The sequence below is a fragment of the Frankliniella occidentalis genome, unplaced genomic scaffold, assembly GCF_000697945.3.
Source record: "Frankliniella occidentalis isolate FOCC.00 unplaced genomic scaffold, Focc_3.1 Scaffold5639, whole genome shotgun sequence".
Lineage (NCBI taxonomy): Eukaryota > Metazoa > Arthropoda > Insecta > Thysanoptera > Thripidae > Frankliniella > Frankliniella occidentalis.
In genome coordinates, this window is record NW_026272677.1 from 1 (window position 1) to 9,539 (window position 9,539).

The following is a 9,539-nucleotide window of genomic DNA, read 5'->3' on the forward strand; positions in this document are numbered from 1 at the left end:
AAAAAAAAAGGAAGGGAAAAAATGGAAATATACAATAAAATAGTAAAAGCAATGGAAGCATAACACTTAACTAGTTATGCTGGAAGTCATTATAGCTGATCCCGGATCAGCTGACAGATAGGTCCTTGAGTAATTAAGACTGACATGTAAACAGGTGGGCCATGGCAGAAGGTCAGAGAAGACATGCCCAGATGGCAGCTCAAAGGGAGAACACAGGTGTTAACTATCACATTATAGGTGCCAAAAGACACTGGCTTAAGTGACAAGGGCAATCCTTGGTTAAAAATACTTAGATGTGTACCACAACAATGACAATTGTGAGAAATAAATGGGGATGAATCTCTTAACTGGTCGCATTTACCATATACTTAAAGCCCATTAAAGGAAGTGCAATGTAAAACTTTATCAAGAAAATATGAAACCCTTCCCTTTCCCCCGCCCCCCTAACCCTTCTTTGACCAGTTCGTCGAACAGCGCCTACCCGTTGAAGTAGAGACTGCCATCCTTCTAAATTGATTTGACCCCGAAGGGCCAGGGCAGCCGGCTCTCAAACAGTACAGCATCCCCAAGATAACGGGTTCCCGCAGATGCCACCCAAGAGAATTTGATCGATTTCTGTTTCTTATAATGCCGCTATCGGACACCCGCTTCCTGATTTCCCCCCGAGCTTATCTTGTGTTTACCTCTTGACGCGTTGGGCTTGCCGACACAGATTATACATGGTGGCCGAGATAACCTTAGGTCGGGAGCAGAGATAACGCCAGCTGTGAGACTAAATTGGTGACCTTTGCCTTCTTTCGGAGCTCGTCACAACAATCGCTACATCCACCGCATCCACCATTCACTTCGGACTGCGGGCACACGTCACGTACACAGGAAAAAGGGGAGGGGGAGGGCGGAAGGAGTGGGGGAAAGAAGGGTGAAGGCCGTTGGGACCCGCTAAATTTGAATTGGAAATGTACTGAATTTTATAAGAGAAGAAAAATCATGAAAATAACAATTATTATTTAATACGTCCTTGGCGGATGTAAAACTTTCAAAATTCAACAAGTGCAATAAAGGCACATTTCATTGACACACAGGTCAAAACTGTAATTTTACAAGTACTGATAGCAAACAATTTTACTGCAGATTGTTCCCATACTGTTCATGGAGCTGCCATGAATGAAGCAGTCAACTGCAGAATCACAAACTACAGTAGTTACAAACAATCACCCAATTCATAACAATAGAAAACAGTCCACACAAATTAAAGTCATTCTCATATCCCACAGCAAGCAAAATACCTCGACGGTTGAAAATATATGTCAACAAAGATAATAAAATAACTGAAAAATTATCACAGGACTAGAAACAGGAATGAAGAAAAATGCGAGTAACGCTAAACCGAAACTGCATGAATTCATGGTCAGGAATGCATATTTCCAGTGATTGGTGTCTGAATCGGGAAATAAAACTTATTGATACAAAGATATGAAAATACGTGATGTATATCAATGAGATGAAGAGAGTTGATTGGTTAATTACAAAAGGAGTGTCAATCACAGGTCCACAACCTGCAAGTACATAGCTAATCTGATGATTGAGGTTCCATTACTACAAAGACAGTCTTACATAAATAAGGAGGACTCCAAGGTGGAGCACTCACTTCTCATGAGATACATAAAATTTAGAGAAATACATGTTTGTGGTGAGGTAAAATAGTTTACATATCTGAGCTGATTAAGACTTGGTTCATTGAAGTAATTAATAGTTATCTAGAATATTTTTTTGCATAGTGACAAATCTTATACAAAAGATAATATCTTGTACGCTATAAATTGAAATCTCATGGTAGGAAGTTGTGCAGACACACATGAATTACGGTATTTCTAATTACACATTATAGTCAGGGAGACGCAATTCATGTTTTCTACAGATTGTTAAATACACTAAAGCTCCGGTTACAAACAACCGCAACCCATTTTGCCATCTATCTCTTAAGTCATAAACAGACACACCAGACAACAGGAGAACTGCAACACTTATCCACATGTATTTTAGATATCTTTTACCTCCATGCCAAAATATTGCCACCTAGAAAAGAAACAAAGAGGAGGGCGTAAATAAAATTATAGTTAACACAATAGGTACATACAGAAACAACATTATTTTGTACTAACCTGCAATATTCTAATGACTGCCTCAACCGCAAATATAATAGAATGAAATGCAACACCTGGCCCATCAAAATCCTAAAAACCCCAACACAACCAAATTTAAAAAAATTGAAATTTAAAACAATTCACACAAGAACAGAAATACCCAGATGTTTCTGGTAGACGGTAACTATATTACATATATGAATACTTACATCAAAACTATAGTTGCTGGCAGCCTCTGCTCTTAAAATATCAATAAGAGAAAGTAATACAGCTATTAAAGTGATTCCGTATCCAAACCAAGAAACAGGCTCAAGCCTCAAAGGAGGTCCAACTGTATTGAACAAAATCAAAGAGTTAAAATACGTGCTTCAACCGTAACAATTTTTAAATAATAATTTGACAAGTCAAATATTGTCTTAAAAGTTAACATTACCTGAAGCCTTTGAAACATTGATTGTGTGAAAGCCGTTTAAAGGTTGAACTTCTGCAAGTGTAATTATGTGTGGAGGACGAAGGCGTATTTCTTCACTCAGTTCAGCCAAATTAATTCTTGTTGACAAACTTTGAGGTTTGTTATATCTTTGACGAGCTGAGTGTATAATGTTATCTGGTTTTAAAGAAAACACATGTATATATGGCAGTGAAAAAATAAAAGTGAAAAAATATGATAAAATGTCCTTAACAGGGAACAATTTCTTACTAAATTCAATGAAGGAGTACGGTCTTCTTGCTTGATTAACAGTCAAAGCTAGATATTTTCCCAGAAATTCTTTCATTAATTCGTTTAAAAAACTGAAACCTAGTACAGTTGGGTAAGATAAATCACTCAGGGCTAAATATGACACGCCAAGCGCAGTCAGCAAACTGAAAATAAAGTATTGCATTAACAAAAATAATTGAAAAAATATCTGTAATGCAAGGGAAGATAACCTCTGTGATACTTACTATATAGTATGATTTCCTGTGCTAAGCATACATCTGTCAGGAAATTGAAATGTCTTTTTTGCCAAAATTTTCAGGTATTTTTTGCTTTCTTTGACATCTCGTAAACCTTCATCGTTAAAGTCGGTAGATGCTGACAGAGCCAGTCCATCTTTCGACCGGACGATCATAGTGTATAGGATCATTATGCAGCTAGATGGCCTTTAGTGCAAGGGACGTGATTAACGTAGCCTACTAATGTCTGCAAACCACAAAACACTAGAAAACCATGAAGTGACGAAGGGTGTAAGTGCCTTTTTTCTGAGTACGTGTAATTGTTGATGTGCCAAATGCGTCTGCTGTTTACAAATTTTTTTCCACCATTCTTCACCTTCACCCCCTAAATTCTCCCGGCTGCTCCCGGCGTCCGAAAGTGGTCATACGGGAGAAATAGAAATAAGACGTCAGTGTATGAGAAGTTCTGCGTTACGAAATTTTACGTTTCCGTTTCATCGACCGCGCATTTCAAACGGGGGCGGAGGGGCGGAGACTGCAAGGAATAAGTTTCTAGCCTTATCCAGCAGGGGAACCGAGGTACCTACCCCGGTGGGTAACGTACCCCGGTGGGTAACGTACCCCGGGTTACGTACCCCGGTACCCCTGATGCCTAAAGCAACCCACTATCGTATATTTCAAGTTAAAATGTTTCCTCGAATGCGCGCTGGCTGTCGTGATGACCATACTGTATTACGTCCAAATGTTTCGAATGCATTTTCCGACCCTGTAGGTGCAGCTAGGCTGGCCTTGTTGCTGCGCTCAGGCCTGGGCCACCAGCACTAGCACCAGCACCAACTTCACATCGCTTCTTAGCAGGCGTGCCACCCCGCGCGTTGGAGGCACCTTAAGTGGCTCTAGAACAGTGACCAAAAATCGGTGAATAGAACAATCCATACACAACGGCCATAAGTAGCCCCATACAGATTGTCCAGAAAGTGCGTCCGCTTTCCTCAGATTCATTCGGGAAATAACGGGAGCTCGGTGCCTGCGAGACGCAGGGTAGGCCACCCCGCAGTACGCACGTGTCCTGCAGGCGAGAAGTTACCTACCTATCGGGCGCCGTGGGAGCATGCATGCATTTGCTGAACTTTGCAATTTTGTAGGGGAGAAAGACGGACGAAATTTATGTGTGGTCTTAGAGAAGGTCGCTAACGATAGCGCCTGCAACACACGGGGTAGGCAAGCCCGCCAAGCAGCTGTGTTGGACCGGTGGCCCGGCCTGAGTGCCCACGGCGGGCCTAGTAGTGCAACAAGGGCTGCGCCTACAAGGGAACGTTCATTTTAGGGGCATTTAACGAAAACAGTTATCACTGGATAATTATGATAAAATGATCGAATAGAACAAGTGAATTCTTTAGAACAGAGATTTATTTTAATTTAGCAACAGGTCAACAACGCAGGAAATGTCATAGTCTGGATTCTACAGGTTCGATTGCAGGGTTGTCAGCTGCCCACTTCTCGCAATTCGATACTTTCTTCTGTCCGCCCTTGGAACGTAGAACGCGCTCCCCATTGAAATGTTCCTGAAAGTTGAAAACAAAATAACGTTTGACTTTTGTTCTCATAACTGAGAAAGAAAGTCGAGGGGCAGCACTTGCGTCCTACCAGGATCTCGTGCAGGTGGTGTCCTTCGGTCTCTGGTAGGAAGAAGTACATGACAACAGTACCGCTGAGCGCCACAGCACCGTAAAGCCAGAACGTTCCCGGCAGAGTGAGGTGCTCCTGCAGGAAGAAGAAGGACTTGTTGGCGGAGAAGCCGATCACGTAGCCCATGCAGCCGCTCGCGCCGCTCGCGAAGCCCTTGATGTCGGGCGTGTACACCTCCCCGATGAGCATCCAGGGCAGGATGCGGATGCCCGCGTGCGAGATGAAGGCCGAGACGACCAGCGCCGCCATGGGCAGCCACGAGTACGGCCCGCTGCCCTCCGCGTCGGGGCCCGCCTCCCCCATGACGTGCACGTAGCTGGCGGCCACCACGAAGCACACGCCCGCGCCCAGCGTCGACATGAGGGCCAGGGGGCGCTTGCCCGTGTAGTGGACCAGCGCCACGCAGGCGATGGTGCCCGTCAGCTCCACGAGTCCTGGCAAACGAACAGGACCATCATCAGGTTTGGGGGATAGGGGGTGGAAATAAGTGAATCTCCCAAGCCCAGCAGCCTCACACACACCACACCCGAGCGGGCGGGCCGGCCCCAGGTGGAAAAACTCGAGATGCCACAGCAAGGTCATATCATGGACTCGACTTCTAGCCGCCGTGGCCTCTGGGTGACCCCAAGTTTTTTGATCCAGCCGCGGATCCAGCCATGATGACAAATTACCTATCAGAACCGTCGCATGGTACTTGTTGATGGGAGTGCCGACCGTGGTGAAGATGCTAACGGCAAAGGTCTGCAGCGGCGTCATCCCCGACCAATGGCCGACGAAGAACGCGTACACCACCAAGCAGAAGGGCACTAGGAAGGTGCGCTGCCGTAGCTGCGTCAAAGAGGGCAGCGGCGACGGCCTCTTCTCTGCAGAACAAAAGAAATATGCATTTGGAAATTGTTGTCATTGTGTTTGACGCGTTTGAAATATGCGCGCGCTTACTCACCGGACGCGCCGCCGCCCTTAAGGGTGCGCTCCAGCATCGCCATCTCGTGGGCCACGTCCTCGGGCTGCGCCCAGCCCCGCAGCCAGCACAGCGCGCGGCGGGCGTCCTCCACGCGGCCCTGCCCCACCAGCCAGTGGGGGCTCTCGGGCACGAAGCAGAGCGAGATGACGGCCAGCACGGGGGCCGCGATGTTGAGCAGCGCCACGGTGCGCCAGTGCAGCACCGACCCCAGGCTGCACGAGAGGGTCAAGTAGTGGTGTCAGTGCTAAAGGTTTCGTCATTTTGGTGGCCTGATTCGACGTCATTTTGATATCAAATGACATCACTCGATGTCAAATTGACGTCAGTACAGTACACGCCAAAACGACCAAATTTTGCCACTGACATCGCTTGGTGTCATTCCCACAAAACCGCGTTCCCTTTGTGCAGGCGCGGCCAGCGGCCAGGCCAGGCCAAGGCAGGAGCACACATACCTGAAGTCGATAAACAGCCCCAGGATGAGGACGGCCGTGGTGGAGGCGGACATGGCGCCACGGAGGTGCGGCTCGGCGATCTCGGCGATGTATGTGAGGACGGGGGCCTCGAGCAGGCCACCGCCGAAGCCGCAGACCGCCTGCGCCAGGTAGAGCACGGACACGCTCTCCGCCAGGTAGAACACGAGGTAGCCCACCACGAAGCAGAAGTTGACGGCGATCATGGCGGGCTTCCGGCCCCACGGGGTGGCGAACGGCCCCGACACGATGCCCCCGACGGCCACCATGATCCAGTTGATGCTGCCTGGAAGCATGACGCCTTAGAGCGCGGCTACATACATGTACGGAAAGTGGCGCGCGCGTTAGGCTACTCACCGAACCACGATATTTGGGGCTTGGACAAGGTGACCGACTCCGACTCGACCGAGCCGTCGGCAGTGCCGTTGGCCGCGCTGTGAGCCTCCAGCGCCGGGATGGCGATGGTCACGAAGCCCAGCGACATGCCGTAGCTGAGGAGGATCATGTTCTTGGCCGAGCACGCGAGCAGCTGCGGGGCAAAGGGGCGGGTAGTTGCGACCATCCAGCACCGCGACCGAGGTCAAGGGGCCGGGGCCCTCGCTGACGTCGAAGGGAAGGCTCTCATTCACTCACCTGCGGCAGCGCTCGGCGCCACGTCTTCGGCGCTTCATCCGAATGATCCTCGAGCCGGGTCTTCTCGGGGCTGAACCGGGCCGCGTCGAGGCTGTGCACACGAGAAGAGTAAATGGTGAGAGGTGCAAGTGGGTTGCCTAATTTTGGGGAGTAAACCGCCACCCCCTGGCTTTGGTGGGAGTTTGCGGCGGACGGAATCTATTCGCGGGGCCGACGATCTACGGTGGCTCTGCTCTGCACGCGCCGGGTAAAAGCGGATTCCTGGAAAACATGTCTGGAACCGCCCCAGCCTTGGCCCTGGCCGCAGCTCTCTTCTCCTCTATCGGCCGGTGCACCCAGAGAAATGTTTGCTAGGATCGAGTATCTGATGCTTGGATCTCGCATAGGCTAGGCTTGTTTTACGGCAAGCATATTACAGCCAATCTAAGCATTTATACATCGTCCTCTCATAATGGAACCTTGATCGAAGGTGATGCTCATAGCTCATATCTCGCATTCGAAATAGTCACACAGTAAAATGGTCACTCAGCTTTCTCCCTTTTCCCAGTGTCCAGAAACTCAGTCCATCTCCCCCATCGGTTACTAGAGCCAGTACGCATTGGTGCGGTGGCCGATCTACGCATCAATTTATGCTAGAGGAGCAGGCAAACTTTTTACTGGGTGTGTTCTTTCGTACTTATTCGCGGTGCGCAGTGGGTCCTGCTGCCCCGTGACCCCCGCTGGTGGACCGAGATGGCGAGCCTCGTCCTTCTCATTATAATCCGCTCCCGAAGCGTGCACCAATTACAACGCGTCGGCCTACAGAGGTGATTTGGGAGGTCATCAGTGTCACCATGGTCGCCATCAGGTGTGAACCTTCGTTTCGCGACCCCCCCCCCCTTCCCCCGCCCCGGCGCTCTTACTGATACAGCAGAATGGGTCGCCAACTTTACTGGGCACCTTCTGTCACTCTGCACAAGTCGTATCTCATTCCTGGGGTGACAGATGGGTGGCAAGCCCGTCTGGACGAGCCATGGCTCTTCACCCCACCCCACCCCCTTCCCCCTTTGCCAGCGCTGGCAGCGCTGAAGAGGGCGTCAAAAAGCAGATAGGATAGTCTCTCCAGGCAGCCAAACTGATAGGATGGCCTTTTCGCGGTAGCGAAAGAGATAGGACGGTTTTGCACGGGGCCGTCGATACGGAATCCAGCTGTCGGAGTAAGTAGTTCACGAGTCAGGTAAGAGGCCGCCGAGGCCATTTTCTGGCCCGGAGCCGACAAGCTTGCACGTTGCCGTCAGATTCCTGGAGGCTATCGCCGACCTCGCCCCGACCGTGGCGACTCTCTGCTGGTCGTGGCGTGTTCTGCCCCGCTGGTTCGCGTGAGACGGACAGGCGTTACGCGGTGCTGACGCGACGAGGGGCTCTCTGCGCGACACACAGAGCGCGGTGTCCTCCTCGCCGCTCTTCCGCGCAAAAATCCCACGTGGAGGCGGCGGTAGCGGCGGCGTGCTGCTGGGCGGTGCCGGGGCCGGGGGGCCCCAGCCTGGCCCGGCCCGGTCAGCCGGCGGTGGTGAGCCCTAACCACCGCGCCTACTACAGCAAGTAAGTGGGCTGTGGCGCAAAAAAAGAAGAAAAAACGCAAATAATGATGTAGGCTGAGGGGAAGTCCCCCTCCTCAAGAAATCCTGTGGTCACACAGCAATTTACGGGTGTCGCGGCGGTGCTCGCCTCTCGAGCTTGTTGTACGGCCGAGCTACTCGCCGCCAGGCGTGGGCGCCCCCTCCCCCCTCCCCCGGCTGTCGTCTGGATACCTCCGATAAGGGGACCCTTTTGGCGAGGGGGGGGGGGGCTCATACTCGATGCTAGTATCGGCAGCACTCCCCGCTCCGAAGTGACCTCGGCGGTCTCTGTGGCGCAGAGGATAGCGCGTTGGACTTCTAATCCAAAGGTCGCGGGTTCGATCCCCGCCAGGGATGATATTTTTAGACAGTCCCTACTCCCTAAGACTGTCTGTGTCTCTGCCAGAAGGCAAAGTTTTCCCCCACCGAACGCTGTGCGGCGATTCGCGACCGGCAGAGCTTCGTGACTTCTAATCGCCTTTCAATGTTATGAACGCCACGATGACCCCCAACCGATTGTGTCCGTCAACAAACGCAGCATGTGGGGCCATACAGAAAGTACGCCCTCGACGTCCGTCTGTCGCCTCAAAGGAATTGCAAATTTCAGCCTATGATCAACTCCCATGGCGTCTGATGGGTAGGCCACATCTCGCCTGCACGGCATGCGTGTACTGCGGGGTGGCCTAACCCGAGTTCCACAGGCGCCGTGCTACCGGAATGTGAAGAATGAATCGGAGGAGAGCGGGCGTTCTCTCTGGTCTCCATCCTTATTGCGCAGCGTATCGCGAAGAAATGTGCCGTGTCCGAAAATATAGCAACATTCGGGACGCTGTCTGCAATTTGAAGTTGCGTTATTAGAGCGTATGGTCGACGTACGTCCCGTGCCGCGCGCCCACTTTGGCACGGGGTCCCCGCTCTTGTGAGAGTGGGTGGGGGAGGGAGAGCCGTTCTGCAGCGAGGCAATGATACGCAGATTGCTACTAATCCCTCAATAAAACACATCGTTTGTCTCGACCAATCTCCCCAGCGAGCGGAGGAGGACAGCCGCGGCGCGAGCCCCCGTCCATCAGCCGTGGAATCACGGCACGCGACTCCTACCCCCCCC

At 50.9% G+C, this 9,539-nt stretch overlaps 2 protein-coding genes and 1 non-coding gene across 3 annotated transcripts; 1 reads left to right on the forward strand and 2 right to left on the reverse strand.

Annotated features, from left to right (window-relative positions):
• Positions 1-985: 985 nt before the first annotated feature.
• Positions 986-3,478, reverse strand: LOC113205534 (vesicle-trafficking protein SEC22a). The gene is made up of 6 exons (XM_026421199.2): positions 3,090-3,478; positions 2,845-3,008; positions 2,578-2,751; positions 2,354-2,475; positions 2,163-2,234; positions 986-2,076 (listed from the first exon to the last, which is right to left on the reverse strand). The coding sequence occupies exons 1-6, from the start codon at positions 3,269-3,271 to the stop codon at positions 1,876-1,878; spliced, it is 915 nt and encodes a 304-aa protein (XP_026276984.1). The 5' UTR covers positions 3,272-3,478; the 3' UTR covers positions 986-1,875.
• A 994-nt stretch (positions 3,479-4,472) lies between these two features.
• LOC113205512 (facilitated trehalose transporter Tret1-like) lies at positions 4,473-6,765 on the reverse strand. The gene is made up of 6 exons (XM_052277074.1): positions 6,561-6,765; positions 6,186-6,489; positions 5,713-5,945; positions 5,441-5,632; positions 4,728-5,203; positions 4,473-4,645 (listed from the first exon to the last, which is right to left on the reverse strand). Exons 1-6 carry the CDS (start codon positions 6,763-6,765, stop codon positions 4,529-4,531), a joined length of 1,527 nt encoding a protein of 508 aa, XP_052133034.1. The 3' UTR covers positions 4,473-4,528.
• Positions 6,766-8,718: 1,953 nt separating this feature from the next.
• On the forward strand, positions 8,719-8,791 carry Trnar-ucu (transfer RNA arginine (anticodon UCU)). Its single transcript has one exon. It is a non-coding gene; the product is annotated as a tRNA-Arg (tRNA).
• The last annotated feature ends 748 nt before the right edge of the window (positions 8,792-9,539 follow it).

What these genes read in the sequence shown, in the direction of transcription:
- LOC113205534 (XM_026421199.2), bottom strand. Translation starts at nt 3,271, where the DNA reads ATGATCCTATACACTATGATCGTCCGGTCGAAAGATGGACTGGCTCTG. An exon ending in ACAGGAAATCATACTATATA is followed by an intron (nt 3,009 to 3,089) that starts GTAAGTATCACA and finishes CTTTATTTTCAG; the next exon opens with TTTGCTGACTGCGCTTGGCG. An exon ending in CCAGCAACTATAGTTTTGAT is followed by an intron (nt 2,235 to 2,353) that starts GTAAGTATTCAT and finishes TGGGGTTTTTAG; the next exon opens with GATTTTGATGGGCCAGGTGT.
- LOC113205512 (XM_052277074.1), bottom strand. Translation starts at nt 6,765, where the DNA reads ATGGTCGCAACTACCCGCCCCTTTGCCCCGCAGCTGCTCGCGTGCTCG. An exon ending in GCCCCAAATATCGTGGTTCG is followed by an intron (nt 6,490 to 6,560) that starts GTGAGTAGCCTA and finishes TCATGCTTCCAG; the next exon opens with GCAGCATCAACTGGATCATG. An exon ending in CCATGCGACGGTTCTGATAG is followed by an intron (nt 5,204 to 5,440) that starts GTAATTTGTCAT and finishes TTCGTTTGCCAG; the next exon opens with GACTCGTGGAGCTGACGGGC.